The sequence below is a fragment of the Leptosomus discolor genome, chromosome Z (genome assembly GCF_034619465.1).
Source record: "Leptosomus discolor isolate bLepDis1 chromosome Z, bLepDis1.hap2, whole genome shotgun sequence".
Taxonomy (NCBI): Eukaryota; Metazoa; Chordata; class Aves; order Leptosomiformes; family Leptosomidae; genus Leptosomus; species Leptosomus discolor.
In genome coordinates, this window is record NC_141419.1 from 4987348 (window position 1) to 5009008 (window position 21661).

Below are 21661 nucleotides of genomic sequence, written 5' to 3' on the forward strand. Positions count from 1 at the left end.
TGCTGGCCACAGACGCCTACACCGCTTACACAAGGCTTTATGAGCACAGTGATTTACGGCAGCCTCAAACCTCCCCGGGACGGCCTTGTTTGCACCCGTGGTTTATAACCCTCGACCACAACAGCCTGACAGGGCAGCGGGGTCTCTCCCACCCCTGGGTGCCCCTGCAGACATCCCGGGGGTACCCGCTGCCCTCCCTTTGGCTGGTACAAAAGGAGGCTCCTTCCCCTCTCCGTGCCGTCCCTCCCGGGTAGCTCACGTATGGAGAGAGGGGACTCCCCCAGCCCAGAGGGGATCAGCGAGGTCGTGGGTCTTCTGGCTCCGTGTCCCAGGGCGGGGAGCGGGACGCAGCCAGGTGCTGCGGCAGGATTTGGGATTCCGAGGACCTGGGCGGGGTGGGGGGGGAAATGGAGTAAAGGCAGGGCTCGAACCCGCGATCCAGTGGGAACGCCGGGGCCCCGCCCCGCCCTAGCTAGGCCCCGCCCCCCCCCGCTAGGCCCCGCCCCGCCCCCCGCCCTCCCTATCACCGCCCTCCGCCACAGACCCCGCCCCTCCACTGCGGCTCCCGCCCCCGTCGGGTCCCGCCCCCGCCAGGCCACGCCCCGGCCCCTGACCCGTGCGGCGCGTGAGTCATGTGCCCAGTCAAGATGGCGGCGCTCAGGGCGAAGGTGCTGGTGCTGGTGCTGCTGGGGCTGTGCCTGGGCTGCGCGGCTGCCGCCGTCCCCCTGGTGATCTGGCACGGCATGGGTGAGCCGGGACCGGCAACGGGGGTGGGCCGATTCTCCGGTAACGGCTCTGTGGGCGGGGTGGCGCTTCGCTGGCCTGGCCGGCGGACGGGGCTGTGCTGGGACCCGAGCAGGCCCGAGGGGAGCTCGCAGGCCGCCCCCCGGCCGCCGCTCCGGTGTCCCCTTCCTCTGGACCGCTGGTTACTGCGGAGGCCAGGAGGTGCTGACCCTCCCCCGGGCCCGGGCGTGCGTTGGCAGCGCCCGGACCCGTTGCAGCAACGGGGTCTTGGTACGTTTGGGGAGGCGAGGTGAGGGCCTGGGCCCTGGCGTGATGGTCCGTTGTGGTGTTCCCTTTCGCAGGAGACAGCTGCTGCAATCCCCAAAGCATGGGCTACATTAAGAAAATAGTGGAGAATAAAATACCCGGGATTTATGTTCTGTCTCTCAAGATTGGAAGCAACGTGATCCAGGTAACTAACTCTGCTGTCACTGGCTTGGCAGGATGGCGGCCAGCGTGGGTGTCTGAAAGTGCCATAGTTACTGTGTGATTAATGTGATTCCACAAGGATTTGTGTTGTGCCTTCCCTGCTCGTGTTTTTCTTCTTGGTGAAGTAAACAGCTTTGACAGGTAGAAACCACTGAAGTGTAGATAATACCTGCAGAAAAGAACTGGGGAAAGACAAATCCCTGTTCTAAATTGGATTAATATGCAAATCCTGTGATTAGCACTCTAACCACTCCAGGTAATACAAAGGCATGTGATAAGCTACCGTGCTAAAGCAGAGCTTTATCCCTTGCTGTCCTTTTTGATTTACAACCGTTTATTCAATATACATCTTCAGGATAACAAAGATACAGACATCTTCCGTGCCTTTGTCGGTTTTGACAGTTTCATGTAGCCCTACGGAACTTCTTTAAATATCTCTCAGGATAATGTGCAATGTATGTTATTTTCTGGGATCTGGAGAAGATGGGTGAAGTTTGATTTTTAAATTTTTTTATATGTTTATATACACACACAAAATCTGAAGGGACTCAAATTGTCAAGAAGTTTGTGGAAATGTCACTGTTCCGTATGAGACCCTTTTGCCAGGCAGAGTAGGAACAAAGACATGGTGAAGGGAAGTCTCAAAACCTGAATTTCATTTCTGTCGTATTGTGAAAGTTACGGTCCTCTTTCCAAAGCAGAACTGTTAGTGATCTGTTTGCAGAGATAAAAATAATATGAGCCACTGTAAAGGTACAAGTCACACGTTCTAACCTGGCTAATCCATCAGGATATGGAGAACAGCTTCTTTATGAACGTGAACGATCAAGTGAGGGAGGCGTGCAGCCAACTCGCAAAGGACCCTCACCTGAAAGGAGGCTACAATGCGATGGGCTTCTCCCAAGGAGGCCAGTTCCTGTAAGTTTCCACCTCTGTTCCATTTCTAGTGATTTCTGTTGGGTTTTAGGTTCTGATTTAAAACTCTTTTCAACTACTAAGCAGATGCAAACTGACAAACACCTTTGTAAAGGTAAGGGCACTCCAAAGGAGGCAAGAATGGGTTTACTCATAGTCCTCCTCTACCAGGCAGGATTAATTCTCCTTGCAAACGTTACCTAAGTGACCACGCAGCGGCAAGCTGAGAGCTGCCTGTGAAGCTGCAGTGGTGGCCCTGGCACCACCCGAGCGCCAGCTCAGCACCTTCATCTTTCTCCCCAGGAGGGCGGTGGCCCAGAGGTGTCCTTCTCCTCCCATGCTCAATTTGATCTCCGTTGGGGGGCAGCACCAAGGTAGTGTCCTCTTAAGCTACCTCACCTCCTAACCACTGGGAAGGGTGGGGGGCTCTTGTTGGCAGGAATTTTGTGGCCTCCTCCTAAAATCTGACCATTTTCTTATGAATTAAACTGTCCCTTTGTTCCTGTCTGAATCTGGTGATCTGCTTCGCCCCAGTTCTTAGCGAACTATGTTATCTTCTGTCTTGGTCACGCTTAACTGGCCACGAGAAGGGACCTTTGTAAGTAGATAACTCATTGTCAATTCGTATATACTTTGGGATTTGTTGTTTCAGGAGAAGAAATTTCTAACTACAGAGCAAAGCCTTTGTGAAACTAAACCTGGGTCACGAGGATATTTTACAATGTCTGGAAGGCTAAAACCCTGAGGAAAGGGAGGTGCTTTTTGCAGTAGATTAAAGAGGCACTATGAAATGGAATTTAAGAGGTCTACAGTTAAGAGTGGCTGGCAATGAATTTCATATACTCTCCCCTGAGACATTCCATTGCTTGAGTCTATTTCTTTGTTGTGTTGCGGGAAGACTGGTAGGGAACCATCCTGAGTCCTCCTGGGAACACACCAGGCGAGCTGGGCAGTATTCCGCTTGTCTGCATGCCCCTATTCTCCAGCTCAAGAACATCATCTGTTCTTGGTGCCCAGGGACAGGAGTGCTGTCTAATGAGATTGCAGGATTAAAGGCTGCCTGATTTCCTGGGTAATTCTTGCCACTGCTCTGTAAGAAGGTGGTTCTTTACCAGCTGGAGGGATTAAGGGATTTCAGTTTGGCTTACCGAGTCGTTACCCATGTCTCCATAACCCAGGCGTGTACGGCTTTCCACGCTGTCCTGGTGAGAGCTCCCATATCTGTGACTGGATCCGAAAGACGCTGGATCTGGGCGCCTACACGCAAGCTGTTCAAGAGCAGTGAGTGTATTCCTCAAGCTGCAATGACAGCCCACGCGAGGAGCTCTGGTTTTCCGGCCTGATCTTTGGTTTCTCTCTTCTCCAGCTTGGTACAAGCAGAGTATTGGCACAACCCTCTGAAGGAGGAGGACTACAGGAAAAACAGCATCTTTTTGGCCGACATAAATCAGGAGAGGGTAAGGACCTGGCTGATGATTAAATGCTGGCAGGAGAGCAGATGCCTTAGCAGTGAGCTCCTTCATGTTGGCTCTCCCTGGCAGTAGTTTTGCTGGAGTTCGAAGGGGAGTGGTTTTTTGCCCTGCATCCCAGGAGCATCCAAAGTGTTTTTGCTGGTAGATTTATGAATGAGACTGGTCTGTGGCAGAGCAGTTCCTGTGTCACTTTTGGAGTGGTTGGTGTAGATATGCCACGTGCTCAGTCCACCCATCGCCTTTCAAGTGGGTGAATCCCCTCCCTCCCCTGGGGAGGCAGGGGAGGCCCATCCCCTCTTTACAGCCTAGAGATGAGGCTGAATGCCATGGGGACAGCCAAGGGAGGCAGGTGACAGAAATGCACGTTCCTGCCTCCTAGGCTGATGCAGTCCAGGGTTTCCTCTGCAGGTGCAGAGCAAGGTGGAGCAGGTGGTTTCCCTGACCTGTCTCAGTGGCTTTCTAGTGACTTGGATCTGTTCTCTGTTGCTTTCATCAGTGCATCAATGAGACGTACAAGAAAAACCTGATGGCTCTGAAAAAGTTTGTGATGGTAAAGTTTCTCAATGATACCATGGTCGACCCTCCGATCTCTGAGGTGAGGCAGGCCGGGTGGGTGCTGCTTTTGGGTGGCATGATGGTGCGTGCTTGCTTGTTTCTGGTTTTTCCTTGGGTGGCAGAACTTGAGGTTGGTGAGGAGCAGGCTGAGCACAAACGTAGGCTTGATACTGCACTGTCTGCAGCAGAAGCTGGTGAAAGCCTGCTTATCTCCTGGGAGCCTTCAGCAACTCTTTCCTTGTTTTTATTCTGACAGTGGTTTGGGTTTTACAAAAGCGGGCAGGCCAAGGAGACCATCCCACTGAAGGAGACCTCGCTGTACACAGAGGTACGTTCTGTCGGGGGCTGAGGGGTTTCTGCTTTTTCCACTCTATAGTGTTCCCCGGGGCCTTGAGGAGCTCTAAACCCCCACTGCCCTGCTCACCATCTCTGCCATTCTTGGGGCATTGCCTCCTCTTGCCAGTAGCTGTTTGGGAAGGCATTTCCCTCCAGGCCAGTTCTGGCAGTGGGAATTACAGCGTCACGTCTGGCTCAAGATCCTCTTCAGCATGTGTTTAATGAACTCTGCTCCTTTCTAAAGCCTTGTTGTAAGAGTCATCCAAAATGCCTTTTTCCCCTCTCTACAAGGAGGAGCTTTGAAGAGCAGAGGTGTAACCCACTCTAGCCTGCCAGCCACGGTCTCTGACCATTGATGCTTTTCTCTGGGCCGAATTCCCCAGCCCTTGCCAGTGTTTGGCCGTGGCAGGGCCCCAGGAAGCTATGGTCCTGTTTGTCTCTGCAGGATCGCCTGGGGCTGCAGGAGATGGACAAAGCAGGAAAGCTGGTGTTCCTGGGGGTGAAAGGGGATCACCTGCACTTCTCAGAAGAGTGGTTTGACACCACCATCCTCCCCTTCCTCCAGTGAAGCTAAGGGGAGGCACCCTGCGAGCACTGGGGAGGGTCTACCACTGTAGTTAATGCAGCTGCTGCTGTGCAACAGCACTTTCTGTGTACGAGCCTGCGGGGGTCTGGGGAAGGGGAAGAGGAGGGGATTTAGCTCAGCAGTTCCACAGCGTGCAGAGCGGCACCTGCTACACTGCAGTAAGACACCGGGATTTGGCTGGGTGTAACAATACGGGTGGGCTGAGCCTTGCACTAACTCCGAAGCACTCCATCCTGCACGGGCCCTGGTAAGTCTACTGCAGTTCTCAGAGCTGTGGCTGTGCTGGTCAGTCGGCGATGGCAAAATGATGAGCTGGGCAAGAGGGTTGCGTGTGTTCCCTGTCGCCTGTTCCCTGCAGGACACAAAGGCAGTATTAACCGAAGTCACTAGTGTAAGAATGCTGCATCTCTCAAAGGGATCAGCAAGTAGACTTACAGGGCTGTATGCAGAGGAAAGATACTACAGCCACTCCTTCAAGATGGGGAAAAGGGCCAAATTTAGGGGTTTCTGGGGAAAAAGGAATTAAGTGGGTATTAACAGCTTGAACAGTTTTCAACTAATGGCTTGTTTTATGCACTTTTGTACAGCAACTGAAATCAATAAAGAACTTTAAATCTAACCGACTAAAAAAAAAAATGTGAGATTTGACAACTACTGACAATTTGATTCGAGGGGAGTTGAGGAAAGTCTGTACTTCCTCATGGGAAAAGTATTCAAAGCAGTATTAAGGCAGCAAAGGGCATCCTGTCCTACCCGAGTTCCTGTGTGCCCCCAGAAAGTAAACAAGAGCCACTGTAATGAGCAAGTTGGCATTAACTTTATTCTATCTTCTGTATAATCTTAAGTACATAAGAAAGGTTTTTTCACAAGCCTCAGGAGAAGACGAGTACAAGTCACAGGACAGTCTCAAAATTAAAAAATTGCATATTTTTTTTTGTAAGTTTTGTCCTAGAGAAAAAGAACATTGACACTTTTACAGAGGAAATGCATTTAAGATATGCTTATGCCACCCGAGGCATTGGAAAAATGAAGGTCAAAGCACGTGCAGCTCCCTTTCTGGGTCAGTACAGTACTGTGCCTTTGATCTGTCACTCTGCTCCAGGGCCCTGGAACAGAGGCTACAAGCTTCCACCAAAGTAAAGAGCCAAGCAACAGGGGGAAGGGGAGGTTGAGAGGATTCACTTCATGGGAACTGACTGCAGATAAGGAGGAGAGGGATGAACCGACTTGTTCCAACTCGGGTATTTACAATACTGCACTACTGACCCTGGAATGAAGGAGACCCTTCGTCTGCAGAAGGGGATGGGTTCAGAAGAACTGTCCTGGAAGACTGAACCTGAGTTCAGCTGCTCTGAGAAGGAAGCCCTGGGGCAAAGATTCCCTTGCAAAGGTGGAGGGCTCATGGAATAAGAGGTGCTCAGCTCCAAGCTACCAGCCGGACTGGCCAGGGGGTAACCACAGTTACACCACTGCAGCCTTCCTGTGGCACTGGTTAATATAGAGCCTCCTGTCATGGCACAATCAGAAATACACTGAGCTAGTAGGAATGACGAAAGAGAAATCAGGGTGGAGGTGCTACGGCCCAGGTCCTCAGCCTTTGGTCCAACAAAGCCACGCCTACGTCCTGTAATGCCACCAACTTGTACATACAGCTGGAATTAGTAGCTTCCAGGACCTTCTTGAGACATCTGCCTTAGCAACTGGGTACTCTGGACCCCGACATAAACCATTGCTTGTTAAAAAGGGAACAACATTCCTCTCTCACATGAACAGTTTGCTTAAAGGCAATACAAAAAAATCCGAACACCACTCTGAAAGCCAACTGCCAGTACTGGCTGTGAAGTTCACCGAAAATCTGACTTGACCAATTGGTGCTGTTAGATCAGACAAGGGGAGGAAAACGAAACGAAACAAACCACCTTCCTGCTAATAGATGTGGACGATAACCAACCCGCCACCTACACCAAACCCCAGGCAGAGGTATTTCAGTGATGGCAGGTAGCTGTGTCTCTCGGGTAGAAGAGAAGCAGTTTGAGAGCAGAAAGGTACAAGAAATCTAAGAGAATCATCTGAAAGCAGATTTGTCCCACAGCGGGGCCAGGGGAGGGCATGAGCCTTGGAGCTTTTCTGCTTAGCCGGCAATTTCCGTCACGGTGGTAACCAACTTCTGGCCGTTCCACACTGTCTTGAACTGTTCTGGGACAGGGAATTCAGTCTGGAGGGTAAAAAATAGAAATCTGTTGTCAAAAATCAGTCTATGGCTGAGTCTAGTAACTGCCCACTGCGTCAGGCATTTCTTCCCTCAAATACATGCTGCGTCCCCTCCTGTAGCACAAACGCTGCTTGTTCTGTCCCCAAGAGATCCTGAGGAAGAAGCAGCTCTCAAAAACCAGCAAGTATCTCACTAGAAAGACAAACAACTTGATTTGCTGGTTTTAACATCTGATCATCATTCACAACCTCTGAAGTCGAGAGTCTAGAACTGTCCCTCTACACCTCGCTGCAACTGACAGCCCCTGCAGGGCCCCAAACACAAATCCTGCCTGTGTTACCCCAACCCCAAGCAGACCTCCATAAGGATCTCAAAACTAATACTTACGAAGTCACCACCCTCTGTGGGAATAAGGACATTCATCTCTGATGACTTGGCACTGACGATTTCGCAGTCGAGGGAGTTCTTGCTCAGGTACACATGGCAACCGTCTGTCTTGTTGATGGAAATCGTTGGCACTTTACCCATTACCTAGCAGAGCGGTCAAAGCAGCAGTTAGAGGAGCATTAGCTTGAACTGAAGCAACCACAACATTTTTCTTTCACACTTGCCTTCAAGGCAAGAGGTTTGACTCCAGCCCCCCTGCTGCAGAAATGCTGGATTCAAGTACTCCCACCTTTGGCAAAAATCCAAAGTTATTTCTTGTTTTGATCTCTTTAGAGCAAAACTACAGTGGACGCTGGGCAAAGAGACCATCCCAAATCAGATACCGAAACTGGAATCAGAGTAGATTCTACTGCTGGCCTCCTACTTTGGCAGTCCTATCGAGCTGCCCGCCTCACAGAGACTTATCTTTTACCTAGAGCCCTGAAGCAGCTCAGCATGACAGATTTCAGCCCTTTCCTAAGGGCTGGGCAGGGTGAGCTGCAGAGCAGTAGGACAGATGGTGTTTCATGTACCCTCCACAGATGCACATTCATGTTCTGGAAATAAAACTACTCAAAGCAGCAGATGCTACAGATGCCCTGTTGCACAGCGCAGCAGTCACACTCCAGGCAGAGAACAGGTTGCAGACGCTCACCTGAACTTTAACGTCCCTGCTGTTGATGATTTCTACGATGCCCACCACATCATCAAATACCAGACCTAGCTTCTTACAGTTATCTGCACAGAAAGGACAGAGTGGGTCACAGAAAGGTTTTGGAGATTCATCTTTCTGCAAACAGACCAACACACAGCGGCAGTTTTCAGGGTTCTCCACTTACCGAGGGTGATGGAGTTGATCTTGCCTTTGATTTGGAGTGTACTATTTGTGCACTTGAAAACATATGCTACCTGCTTCAACTCTGTGTCACTGATTACCAGGTTAGAGGCATTCTCCTGGTTTTCCTGAAAAGGCAGGGAAAACACACTTCATATTCCGAAAGCAGACCAATTAATCCATGTGAACAACAGGGCAGCGCAGCCCCTTTAAAAGCAAACTGCATGTACCTTCAGGCTGGTGCCTCTTAAAAGAAAGGCCTTCAAAAGACCCTCTTCCCCTGCTGCAAAGCTCCCATCCCTCCAACCCGCTCATGCCCATGCCAGGCACTCACCACTCTCCACTTTTTGCCCTCTAATTCTAGCAACGCAGGTGCCTTTGTTGAGGTTTTTTGGGAGGGATTAGCATTACAGGCTGGCTTGGGAGCAGTGAAAGGTTTGGGTCCACTTCTCACAGGACCCCCTTGGTTCTTCAGTGCTGGATTCTTGTGGGTCTTCATGTCATCTGAAACATGTCTTAAGCCTGCAAGAGAAACCCGAGATCCAGCTCTCCTCCAAGAACGCAGTTTCACAAACCCCAGACGTCAGCGATGACAACGATCGGTGTGATAACATTTTTCAAAATGCGAATAAATTGTTGAGCCCAAGCATGAATGACAGCAAATGAAAGAGGGAGCAAAACACACTGATGCAAGATTGACGAGGACACAAGATGTACTGTAGAACCAGAAGGCGCCAGCTCTTCCACTCTGCAGCTGGAAAAAGCCTTGAGCCAAGCACCTTGCTTTTGTTCCATGCGTTAACCTTGCAAAAGAGAGAGATAAGTCCTGTGCAAATATGAATAGCTGCAAAACCGCACCTTTTGTACTGGAGACGTGCAGGCAACCAAAGGGCTCCCTCCCTCTGTTCCAGCTAGACATTAATCTCTTGCTACACCTGACAGATGAGGCCGAGAAAACCAACTCCCGATGCGCTCCCTTTGTCCCTGCAAACTGCCTCAGGGCTGCTTCTGGCCCAGCCTCATCCTCAGACCAGATGGTCTTTTGTTATTGCAAGCCTGTACAAGGTATTTTGGAAGCAGGTGTACTGAGGGGCAGCGGCAAAACGAGGACTTGCAGCACAACAGTACTCTTGCTTGTGGCTGCCCTCCCTCCGCCAGCTACTTCCACCTACCAGAGGTGATGCCTTCTCCCCGATTGATCTGGGCGAAGAGCGCGGAGCGGGAGGCAGAGTCGTCTGTGCTGCAGCTCGTGGGGGCAGGAGCTGGTGGGGGAGGAGGGCCTGGTGGGGGAGGCGCAGCCCCGGCTGGGGGACCAGAGGGTGATTTAGCCCCTTCTGTTGCTACAGGACCCTGTAAGAGACCGGCAAGAGGAAAGGCAATTGCACAAGCTCCGTATCTGCTGCAATAATCATGCAATACTCATCTAAGAAGCTCTACAGACATAGCCAGCACTTACTGTTTTGCTCCAAGTCAGCCCTGTGGTGTGATACTCTTTGATATAGGCCTGCAGCTCTGTCCAGATACTCAGATAAGCTTTCACCCAGACCACTTGCTTTTTATCTCTGAGGACACAAGGAGATCGTGAGGAGTAAGCAGGTGCATTTGCCATTAAAACCCAAGGACTACACACAGTTCTTTACAGCTCTCCACCTCTCAGCCTACAGGCAAGTCGCAGCTGGACCAGCACAACTGCCTCGCACCTCCAGTACTGCATTCCAGCTTCAGTATTAATCCTGCACCTGCAGGCAGAAGGCCACAGGCCTGCCCTGCACTATAACCTGTTTTAACGGAGGAGTTTGGTACTTCCAACAAGACCCATTCCTGAGACACAACCTGCTGCCCTGGGAAACAGTTCAGCTACCAGATGATGCCAAGACAAGAGCAGCAACACACTTGCTACCAGAGATCCCAGCTGCAACATGAATGCAAGGAATCTTGTCCCTCAGATCAGGAAAGAACAGCTAAGTGAGGCTTTACAAATAAACCCTGCCTTTAAAAAGACAACCAAGCAGCTGTGTTTAGATACTGGAGCAGCCCCTACACACCCAGTTAGCTGTGTTCAGTGACATCTTTAAGAGAGCAGGTGAACTTACACATCCTTGTACTCCTTGAGGATCCTGTTGGTATAAAACATGGCAGCATCGGTCATTTCCTTCACAAAAGGACCAGGCTTTGGAGCCTAAAGAGGAGAAAGCACACGTTAGCATGAAATAGCTGACCAGGGAGCCAGACTTTGCCCAGCAGCCCAAGGAAACCACTTCCCACTGGAGTTCTTACCAGGGCTACCCAGCCCAGGGCTGGGATGCTCTCGCTGACTGCCGATAAGTGATTGAACATTTTGCTACCACGGTTCTTCTCCCTGAAATTCTGCACCACCTGGATTTGCTCTGAAATCGGTTTCAGAAGCGATGAAAACGCGTTCTGCACAACAAGGGGGACAATAACAATTAAGCACATTAGTATTGCTCTGGAACGGCTGCCCATTTTCATGGGCGGCTCTGCTGAGATGATGGTCACTTGAGGAAGATTCCAACTGGCACAAGTTACTGCTACAGCTCCTGTCCAGGCTTGGCCCTCCCCGCGAGCCGAGCTCGGTCCCGCAGGCTAGCTCCTCCAGGGCTGAAGTCATAGCTCCCAACCGGATTGGTACTATGGGAGTACGCCAAGAACTGTGACTCATGTTCAATCCAAGAGACACTGACAAAGCTTATTAGTAACGAGGACAGAAATAGCATTTGCCTTTCCTGGATTCTTTTGTTCCAAGACAGTTTGTCAAATTTTTCCTCTCCTGTGCAAACCCTCAGAGAAAGGGGTGCTATGCAGGGTTTTGCAGTTTGGGATCTACAGCCTGCATTACAATCAGAATTGCAGCAAGTTCTCAAGTCACCCTTATCAAGCTAGACTTCAGGATTCAAGTTACTTCTCAAGTCAATCCAAACCTTTAGTATTTGATTGATAAAAATTGTTTCTGTGCATTGTCCACTTGGACTCCTGACGGAAAGTGCTTGGAAGTCTTCTGAGGTCACAGCAGAGCAGCCAGCCAATTACACATTTCCAGAGATGCCTCTCAGGCAACTTTTCTTTCCTTTAAGATCAGAAAGTCTCCTGCTGGTGGCAGCAGTGAGGGACAAATTTGGCCAAAACTTAACTTTTCAAAGCCTTGGCTTTTCCTTTTGCTGTCCCTTCTATTTAGCTGAAAACAGAGAGGTTCCAACCACCACCACCCAGGCCACACTTCCAGAAGCTCCAGCCTAGCACCACTGTCAAGTAACAGGATGGGAAAACTCTTTGCCACAAGCAAAGAGAGTTTATATATTTTGCATTTTAAACTGGCTACTCCAGAACTGACTAGACTCCTGCAAGACAACCTGCACAAAGACCTACACTAGATTAAGGCTGTTCTTTGCTCATAATCCTTTATTTATAATGTGTCAGTGGAATTTATAAGCAGATTCTCAGACCAGAGGCTATGCAGAGCAGCATCTCAGCAAGCCTGGTGAAAGATAAACAACCCTCCAATGCTGATCTTGAGGAAAAAAGATGCAGATATATTTCGCAGTAAATAGGAAAATAGCATAGAAATCCAGCTACCACAATGTAACAGTAGAAGCCATGACTGAGCCAGATAATAACTGCAAAGAAAAGCAAGGTGGGATCCTGTTGCTCAGGAAAAACAGTTCTTAGCAGGGAAAAGCCAATGCATTCAGGATCAGATTCTCAGTCACACATTCCTCTGAGAAGCGGCAGCCTAGAGTATAGTGTTAAATTACTTGCTAAGGACAAATCAATCCTAAAAGCCCAGCTATTATTCAGAGGCCATTCAAGAGAGCCAAGCGTCTGTTATACTTCAGAAGGAGTTTGATGCCTGAAAGTATAAGCATCGCATAATAAAAAGCACGCTCGATGCAAATTCCGCTGTGGCTCCTATCTCAGACAAGTTCCTGTCTGCAGGGCACATCGCAGGGGAACAGTGATTGTGCAGTGCTGGTGCCAGGTGAAACTCGAGAGACACCGTGAGATGAGACTCCCAAGCTGCTCTGACAGCTACAGAAAACTTGTTGCTCTAATGACTGGAAAGCACCAGTTCTGCAGCTCAACCTCCAGAATTCTGCTCAGTATTGGGTGAGCACCCGGAGCAGTTCATGCTTTTAGCAAGTGCCACCTCATGGACGCCAAGTGTCTCCAGTCCCCCTCCAGTTCCTTGTCTGGAGCAACTGTAATGGCCCAGACTCCCCTCCGGTGGCAGTCATCCCCTGCTCGCAGGTAAGGGCGTACAAGGTTTCTGACAAACGATTTCCCAGACTTACCTCTGCTGGCTGCTGATGTTGAGATGCCACCACCAGAAGAGCCCTCTCACTCATCAAGCCTGCATGAACCATCTCAGCCTAAGGATAGAGAGAAAAGTGAGCGAGCTTCCCTTGCACCCAGCGTAACACCAACCGTCATTCACGCTCCCGCTGCCTGCGGTTCCTAGTCTGTAAGAAAGCAGCTATGCTGATCTCATCGCACGTATTCTTGGAGACACCCATCCTCAGAGAAAACTCACAGGAGTGCAAAAGCTCTTGGGCTGGCTTGTTTACAGGCCTCCTAAAGGCATGTGCTGAAGTCTATAAAGAGAGCTAGACACCCAACCACCAAAGATTTCAAGAAGGAGGTTTGAGTCATTGTGTGTGTGTGTGTAGGTGGCAACCTGCTGGAGGTTATCGGGGCATCTGCATCTGTTTTGAATCCTCAGGGACTATCAACATCCTAGAATACAGCGCTAGAGGAATGCAAACACTGACAGCAAATTCGGTCCTTAGCAGGCCTGAAGGACAAGCAACATCTATTGAGAGCAGAGGGAGAAGAATGTGAGTCCTTACATGCTTCTGCACATCCCCACCAACTTCTTTGCTGATCTTGATGTATTCAGCTACTGGGCCAGCCAGAAGGGCATCAAAAGCCTCCACATACTGAGCCACTCCTGCAGAGAAGGAACCAGAACCCAGGTATCACCACGACGCACTGGGTGGGCTCCTGGGCTGGGAGCACTCCCACACGCACGCTGCGCCTCCCCCCCGCTCCACGCTCAACCTTCCTCCCGGGTCACGCTGATCGAAGGCAGGAGGCTCAGCCCGAAGCCGGCAGCTGAACGCAGACGAGGGAAGCGCTGCAGCCACAGGAAATCTTTCTCTTAGCAGGACGGTAACCGCAGGCACCTCTGCGCTTGCGCAGTATCTGCTGCGAAATTCACTTCCCCTCTGCACCCAGCCAGTTCATCTCACAGCCCTTTGCCCGCCCCGCACCAGCTCCTGCTGATCTCCGACGCTGCCGCTCCACCCGGCTGACGCTTCAGCTCAGGGTCTCCCACGGGGCGACGCTGCTGGGGAGGCGCTTTGGGCCTTACCTTTGGAAGAGCCATCTCCGCACATGCCAGGTCCTTGGCACACCGTCTCCAGGCGCTCCACAGCCTTCTCCAACCGTTCAACCAGCCTTTCCATATCTACTGCTGTCCACAACCTGCGCAGACAGAAGACAATTATTTGCATCCTCTGACAGTATGAAACTCGTAGGCCAAACCCTGAAGAGGGCTGGTCAGCTGTCTGGTGCAAGCTCTACCAGTTGGAGAAGAACAATTTCCACCTAGTTCTGCGCCGTGATGATGGACAGCAGGGTACCCTCTCATTAGCAGGGACATTTCAGATTACACAACAGCCCTGCACACAGCCACTTCCTATTGCCACAGTTGCTCCTTAATGGCCACATAGTTTCTACCCCATTGTAAGGGCTTCTTACACGTATAAGGACATTAAATCTTACATCTTCTAACCTTGTATTGACACCACTCAATAAAACACGAGGTCTGCACAGAATCTCACTGCAGTCAGTCCTTGGCCACGGTCCCAGCTACGACCATACATCAAATCAAGCACAACTGCTTCACTGGGAGCTCACACGCTTCAGGTTAGAACTAGTGGGTTTGATTCTGCAAATGCATCCACAGGGACCTCCTGGAGTCCTGAATTCCTCTGAGGAACATCTCTAACTCCAGCATTGCTACAGCACAGAGCATCGGAGTGCAAAATGAGCCATCCTGGCACATGCCAAGACAAGCAGCTGCACAAGCTAAGAAGGCATAGCTGCTTCGACAACAATGCGCCCCTGTTCATCCTCTCCCTCTACAGCCTTTGGTGTCTGAACTGCAGAACCTACTCTGCAGGCACAGCACAGGAAAGTGATTTAGGTACGTAAGTCATTTGCAGCGTCTCATCTCGAAAAGTCTTAAGAGTCATAGAAACTTTCCATTAATTACTGCTTTGCAGAGACTCTGCACCAAGGAGCAAGACAAGTCATGCTCCGAGCACACTAATGTACAGGGAATGCAAGGAGGGAGTAGCAAGTCACTAATTGCATTTTTGTCTTATCACCACTCATTGAAAGATTTTACAACGTGATTCACGATTACGGCCTGGACACAGCTTCCTTCTTATCCCAACAGCCTGCGAGAGCTCAAAACCCTGCCTGAAGGAGAACGTCCTTCCCAGCACATTCCCCAGCATACCCAAAAAGGAAGACAGCGTTTACCCAGCTGCTTCGACCAACTGATACTAGATCTCCCTCGGAAACAAAGCCTGAAGTTCTAACTAGGGTTTGCTTTTCCTCACAAGCCTTCTCAGCCTTGCTCCAAAGTGCCTGTTTTCACCCAATTTCCAGAGGATGTGGGGCAGATCCAGCATTAGTCACAAGCGGCACTGATGTCACAAGACAAACAAGACCATTTTCCACCCCTCCGTCGCCTGTTTGCATCAGGAGAAGCAGCACTGATGTGGGGGGCAGGGGAGAGGCCACCCCCCTTCCAAGAGGAAGACAGCAGTTTCCTCCTCTGTGCAAGAGTGAGCCAGAGCAGATACTCTGCCTAAAACTGGACAGCAGTAACTGGATGGCTTCCAGATACAAAAAAAGTTCAGAGAGGCTGAAACTTGTGGGCGGTCACCCATATAATCAACAGTAATGAATACCTTTTTTTTTTTCCCCTCATTCTGTACAATGTAGAAATCCTGACCACAGGATTGTCAGCGCTCGGCTGCAGCCGAGGACGACGCATCCAGAATGGGGCTCACGTCTTCAAGCGGGAGCGCAGCCAAGAGCAGGGCTCTGCCTCCCCCGCTCTCAGCACACTAAAAGAAGGGTGGTTTTTTCCCCCAAAAGAGCCACCTGTTAAAGAAACACTCCCCTGCTTCGAGAGTGCAGCAAGATAGAGGGGTGTAACGCAGGGGTTCAGGAAGGACACCAGGTTTACCGAGTGTGGTGTCGGGCAGACAGAGCTACTGTTCTGCACCACTGATCCCCACCACATTCCATGCGAGGCTCTAATCTGATCAGCCCCATTACCGAGTCACAAACTGCATTTCAAATCAGGATTACAAACCAGAATGTCCAGATGGAAAGCTGCTTCCTACCCCCAGCAATAAAACATGCTGTTGGGAGGAGCATATCGCATCAGTTCTAGATATGCTGTCGGGATTAACGTCCTTTAACAAGAAAGTGTTCCTTGAAATTCAGATTCCTTCCAGTCTCCTTGCCGTTTGGCACGTCCTTCCTGGGTTTCCCTAACAGAAACCATAAACTCACAGTGCTCCATAGCAGCTTTGTAACCTAGCCCTATCTGGCAGATGGTGAACTCATTTTAATTTCTGTTTAATGGGCAGCATTAGAATAACTCGCAAGATAAGTCACTTGGTAAACCAGCAGCAAAATCAGAACTAAGTGCTGGTAGCACAAAGTCCTAGAGCAGGCAGCTATATCTCAGTCACTCCTCGCTAAAGCTATCTTGACTCACCCTTGCTATGCCCTTTACCCTGTGGATACAGCTCTTTCTGCTACCTACATACTCACCCAGAACGAAATTAAAATATTTAGTTGTAACTAACATCAAGAGCCAGAGTTTGCAAGGCAGAGAGATTTAGCAAGGGGGGAAAAAAAAAAAGTAGACCTCCTTGGGCCACATCTCAACAGTGTTTTGTCTATTGATCACTCTGAACGCAAAATAATTTGTCAGTAAGTGACAAACTGACTTCACAGATCTCAGTACAGCACAGAAGCTGATCAGAGATAATCGAATAGATGTTTTTTGTTCAGCACACGGCCCTGTGCTCAGGAGGGATGAGAAAGGCTTTCAAGCCACGCCGTGCAGCCGGGGGTTAGAGTTCTCCAGCTGACAGCAGCGGAGTTGAGAGGCAGCTCTCCCTTTTGGGACTGTAACGCAGGACTTAAATCTAGGTCTTGTTTAAATTCAATTGAACTTTGATTACCAATGGAGCGGAAGCTATGGACTCGCAGCAAACACATTTCACCCTGGGCCAGAAAGGCCATTTATTTTCATAGCACATTTGGTTAATCTATTAACCAGCCTTTATTTCCATCAAAGCTTGGGAACATGGTTTTGAACACACTGTACAGCAAACAGGCTTTCATCTACAACTAGACTGTTTGGATACACTGATCAGAGCAATAAAAGGAAGGGATTTTATTTGTAAAAACACAAGCTATCCCAAAGCTGATCCTGTACGACACCACAGCAAGAGGAGTTTCCTGTTTGGAGAACATCAAGGAGTCGGTCCCAGCCAAAGGCCAGTCCTCAGAGGAGTGAGCAAGTTCTCACAAAAATGACAGAAATGAAATTCTTCCGGTTGCCTGAGACAGCACATTAACCCGAGTCCTCGCTCAGACATTCTGGAAGACACAAACGTTAGTTTTACAGCCGCAGCAAGTCAAACCTACGCCTCTGTTCAGATTCAGCTCCTGTGAAGCCCGACAAACTGCTGTCGGCAACATGAAATTTGCATCAGCTACTTCCTGTTTCTACAGGCAAAAGGAATAAAGATGAGACAACTAAATTAAGAACATACCACAGTTTATTTCTGAGCTGACACTGGAATATCTCAGGGGATCAGCTACCAGATGATTTCCAACATTTATATCTTGCAAGAGCCCAAAGAATTTTTTTTTTTAAACAGTTCAGCTCATCAAGTAAGGAACTATTTGAAGCAAGACAGGACTCAAATGCCTGAATTTAGTCAGTTGTCAGGATCAGCCATGAACACAAGACAGCTATTGCTGGTCCCAGCAGCTGCCAAGACAGAGATCTCTGCTGTTTATAGTACAACAATACTTGTTGACATTGCTCCAGAACCCATGGTGTCTGCTTCTGGTATTTCAGATCTACTTTATTTAGAAAACTAAAAAGTGCTCAAAAAAAAACCCACCCCAAAATCCATCTGGGCCCCATTCAAACTCTCCCAAATAACAAATCCTACTGAAATCATTAAAAATGTTATTCGATCTTTTCACTCAAACATTAAGAGATGATTAAAGTATCACTTCGCTCCGCACTACAGGACGCACAAGGACTTTTTTCATCACAATTACATGAAATAGGAGATTTGCACTTGCCAGACTCTGTTGCTATGCTCCTCTCATTTCCATTCCCTGTCAGGGTGACGAATCCACCAAGGAAGTAACTGAGGATCTCAGATCTAAGCTAAATTGGATACAGTACCAAGCTCCATATCAGGAATTCAGAGCATTGAACCTCGTCAGCATCCCTCCTGAGCTGTGCCTGCTCAAGCACAGGACGCTTGGCTGAACTTTGTTACATGAATAATAAGGGGTATTTTTGGCTTTCAGAAAGCTCAGCAATATTCCAGGGACACAAGGATCGCTTCAGGAAGAGAAAGGGAATACAGCAGTTTCTCGATGCCATGGACTGATGATTTCTCAGGGATGTGCATCTACAGCCCAGGTCTCGGGGAACTCCAGAACCTGATGTGCAAAATCCTGTGACCTGACGCGTTGAAACGTCCGTATTATTTTTTTCATGCCGCTATCACAAAACCCAAAGCAATCACTCACACGTTTATCACCACCAAAAGGCAAAAGGCAGACGAGAAATCACCAACAGGCTGAAGACAAGAACTACCCCAAGCCCAGTCCGATGGGGAACTTACCCGGTAGCTGGAAGCACGAACTACAGCAACAGCCTCGCTTCGGGCTGTGGCAAATCAGTCCCGCCGCGGAAAGCTGGAGGTATCACCTGGGCACAGCCCCCGCCCTGCCCGAGGGAGGCACCCAGGAGCTCCCGGGCCCGCTAACCTACCGCCCGCTCCGCTTTCCGACCCGCCCGCTGGCCACCTCACCGCGGAGAGGCGGCTCCTGACCGCCAGCCGCCCGCCAGCGCTCCCCGAACCCCTGCCGGGGGACGCAGCCACAGCGGGCCGGGCTAAACGCCCCTCGCCGGGCTTGCGGGGAGAAGTACAAGTCGTGTGCCCCCCCCCCCCGGCAGAATTCGGGCGCAGAGACACCCCCGGGTCGGCCCCCCGCGGCAGGAAGCGCCTCCGCTCCGCGCAGGAAGCCCCAGGGAGGCGCGAATCTGCCCCGCCCGGTGCCACGGGCGGCGGCGGGCCCAGGTAACAGCCGCCTCGGGGAGTTTTCACCGTTCCGGGACTAAATTAACCCGAAACTACCGCGTTTAACGGATTTACCCCCAACAAGCGGGCGGGAGCCCCTGCCGCCTTCCTGCGCCCACCCAGCGTGGCCCTGGCAGAGGCATACGGAGCCCCTCCAGTCCGGGCGGGCCCCACCCCTCACCGGCACCCACCGGCCAGCCCCGGCGGGGCCGCTAGCGGCTCCCCCCCCGGCGGTGTCCTCCCGCCGATACCGGCCCCGGGGCAGGGCCCGCAGCCCCGGCGGGGAGGAGCAGCCCCTCCGTTCCCGTTCCCGTTCTCCCGCTCCGCCGCTCACCTCCCCGCCGCACTCCCGCTCCGCCGCCGCCCGGCGCCGCCCAGCACCCCCCGCGCCCGCCGCTTCCGGCCCCCGCCCCGCGCGCCGGAAGTGCGCACGGCCCGGCGCAGCGTCGGCGGGGAGGAGGAGCTTCGGTCGGCCGCCACCGTGCGATTGGCGGGTGGGGTTAGGGGCGTGGCCGGAGAGCGTGAGGGGTGGGGGTGGAGGGGCGGGGTCTCGCTTGGGGGTGGAGCCAGGGACGCGCTCGGCGGGGGGTGAAGGGCAGGATCGGGCCCTGGACCCCCAGGAAGGGCCGGGACCCCCGGAGAGGGGCTGGGGGGGGGGGGGGCTCCAGGATCCTCGAGGTGCCCGAGGACTCCCCAGAGGGGCTGGGGGTGCGGCTGGGACACCCCCCCCCCAAGGCAGGGCTGGTGGAGGGCTGGTGTCCCCCCAGGAGGCGCTGTTGGGGCAGTGGGATCCTCAGCAAGCCTGGAACCCTCTGAGAAGGGTTAGGGGTGGTTTGGGGTGCTGGGAGGAGGGGGGGACCCCTGAGAGAGGGGTTAGGCTCATTTTGGGGCCTTAGAGGTGTGTCTAGGGGCTGAAACCTGGGCCCTAAGGGTGGGGCTAGATGGGATGACACCCCACCCCCCCCCCCTTGGGGAGGGGGATCATCCTGGTCTCGCAGGGACAGGGCTTGGCTGGGCAGCGGGGCGGCCTGGGCTGGGGCTACAGAGGAGGTGGGACACATTGAGTCTTCCCGAATGGTGTCTGACTGCCTTCGGGGGGAGCTGAGGTCAAGGCCCCTCTGAGCTATGTCTGGTGGGTGCAGGATGGGGGCAAGGTCTCTCTGGGGAACTGCTAACTGTCAAAATGGCTACACCCTTACACAGGGTAAATCTTGGGGGGGCTCTGGGCCCCTGGTGCTCTGCGCCAGGGTTGATTGTCATTGCTGGCTCTGTGGTTTTACTTTCGGTGTGTGCTGGCTCATCCCAAGCATGAAACAACAACTACAACGCTCCCGTGCTTCTGGGGGTACGGAGCACTTCGGAGTCTTGTGCTCACAAACCCTCTTTGATCCGAGGGTCTCAAAGCACTTGGCAGAGGGTGTATAAATATTGTTGTCACAGCTTTGCTGCTGGAGAAACCGAGACCGGGGCAGTCAGGGGCAAAATAACTTGAAGTCAGAAAGAGGTCCCTGGCATGAACACGGGATTGTTCCCACAGAAGGCTCCACGCTCTGCTTTTACCATTAGGGCAGGACTTGCTCTAAAAAGGTGTTTGCTGCCACGATTAGAGAAATGGCAGCAGTTGTTCGTGCCTGCTGCAAGGGACCTGGAGCTTTGCTCCGTGCTTTTGGGTCCCAGCAGCTCCAGGGAGGGAGTTGAAGCGACCTTCGGAGCTGGGGTTCTGTGCAGACAAACAGTGTATTTGTCCCGGCAAGGGCTGGGACACGTTGACAGGATAGGAAGGAGGAGAAAACCCGGCGAGGTCGGCTGACTTTACCACCGCTTCCTGCCCTCTGCTCCGCTACCATAGATGGTCACGTCTGCTGCAGCGCGGGGTGGAAGCGCGGCCCGTCCACCACCGAGCTCCCGAGCCGAGATCTGGGCTCCGTCTGTGGGATCCCAACCGAGGCAGGCGGGAGCAGGGCCAAGCCTCGGCTCGGCTGAGGGCTGGGAGCAGGAGGGCTGGGAGCAGGGTGGCCGGGAGCGTGGCTCTGCTGACATCTAGTGAGGTTGTCTCCAGCTTCGTGCTCCCTGCAAGCTGGGGAGGCGTTCAAAACCTTTCGAGGGTTTGATCTTTCTAAGCAGCCAGTGGGTAGGAGTTGCGTGTCTTCATGGTGAAGATGCAGCTCGCCACTATCCCCCCTCCCCTCCATGCAGCCCCCCCGGCTCCCAGCCGCTGCCCTGGCAAAGCCCACGGAGCCAAGCAGGACCTGCACCACTGTCCTCGCATCATCTTTCCCAGTTAGGCTGAGTGAATGAGCAGCTCCCTGCAGTCAGCAGTGCTATTTGCCTGATTTTATGGTTTTCTTGCGTCATTTTCCACCCTGCCAACACCTGATCTACATCTTGCATCTGTCTCCGTCGCGATCAGACACCTTAAAATCAGTTGACATGACGCGAAATAGAAAATAAGAGACAACCACCTCTTTTCCATGCAGCCAACGACTGAGGTTTTATAGCACCCCATAACGGTCACAGTGGTGAGGCACCAGCCAGGTCCTGCCTCACTGGTGCAGGGGCAGTGGTAATCCTGGTGGGCAGCACAGGCAGGAGCCATCCCTCCTAGGCTGCATCTGTGGGGTGGAAGTGAGAGTGAGGAGAGGAACGAGAAATAACCAGAGAACAGGG

General features: G+C 51.8%; 2 protein-coding genes across 2 annotated transcripts; one reads left to right on the forward strand and one right to left on the reverse strand.

Annotated features, from left to right (window-relative positions):
* The first annotated feature begins 632 nt into the window (after nucleotides 1–632).
* On the forward strand, nucleotides 633–5695 carry PPT1 (palmitoyl-protein thioesterase 1). The gene is made up of 9 exons (XM_086479572.1): nucleotides 633–747; nucleotides 1086–1195; nucleotides 2003–2130; nucleotides 2431–2501; nucleotides 3306–3408; nucleotides 3494–3584; nucleotides 4096–4194; nucleotides 4411–4482; nucleotides 4936–5695. Exons 1-9 carry the CDS (start codon nucleotides 633–635, stop codon nucleotides 5056–5058), a joined length of 912 nt encoding a protein of 303 aa, XP_086335698.1. The 3' UTR covers nucleotides 5059–5695.
* Nucleotides 5696–5871: 176 nt separating this feature from the next.
* Nucleotides 5872–19347, reverse strand: CAP1 (cyclase associated actin cytoskeleton regulatory protein 1). Its single transcript, XM_086479461.1, has 13 exons — nucleotides 19329–19347; nucleotides 13936–14048; nucleotides 13412–13512; nucleotides 12857–12934; nucleotides 10827–10970; nucleotides 10643–10728; nucleotides 10006–10111; nucleotides 9722–9899; nucleotides 8884–9071; nucleotides 8554–8677; nucleotides 8370–8452; nucleotides 7676–7819; nucleotides 5872–7291 (listed from the first exon to the last, which is right to left on the reverse strand). Exons 2-13 carry the CDS (start codon nucleotides 14027–14029, stop codon nucleotides 7208–7210), a joined length of 1410 nt encoding a protein of 469 aa, XP_086335587.1. The 5' UTR covers nucleotides 14030–14048; nucleotides 19329–19347; the 3' UTR covers nucleotides 5872–7207.
* Between the last annotated feature and the right edge of the window lie 2314 nt (nucleotides 19348–21661).

Bases quoted from the DNA above. Each gene is read 5' to 3' on its own strand.
- PPT1 (XM_086479572.1), top strand. From the start codon at position 633: ATGTGCCCAGTCAAGATGGCGGCGCTCAGGGCGAAGGTGCTGGTGCTG. The intron at 3,585-4,095 runs GTAAGGACCTGG...TGCTTTCATCAG, and splicing joins CCGACATAAATCAGGAGAGG to TGCATCAATGAGACGTACAA. The intron at 4,483-4,935 runs GTACGTTCTGTC...TTGTCTCTGCAG, and splicing joins AGACCTCGCTGTACACAGAG to GATCGCCTGGGGCTGCAGGA.
- CAP1 (XM_086479461.1), bottom strand. From the start codon at position 14,029: ATGGAAAGGCTGGTTGAACGGTTGGAGAAGGCTGTGGAGCGCCTGGAG. The intron at 10,971-12,856 runs GTAAGTCTGGGA...CTTGTTGTGCAG, and splicing joins AACATCAGCAGCCAGCAGAG to AACGCGTTTTCATCGCTTCT. The intron at 9,900-10,005 runs GTAAGTGCTGGC...GGTCTCTTACAG, and splicing joins GGCTGACTTGGAGCAAAACA to GGTCCTGTAGCAACAGAAGG.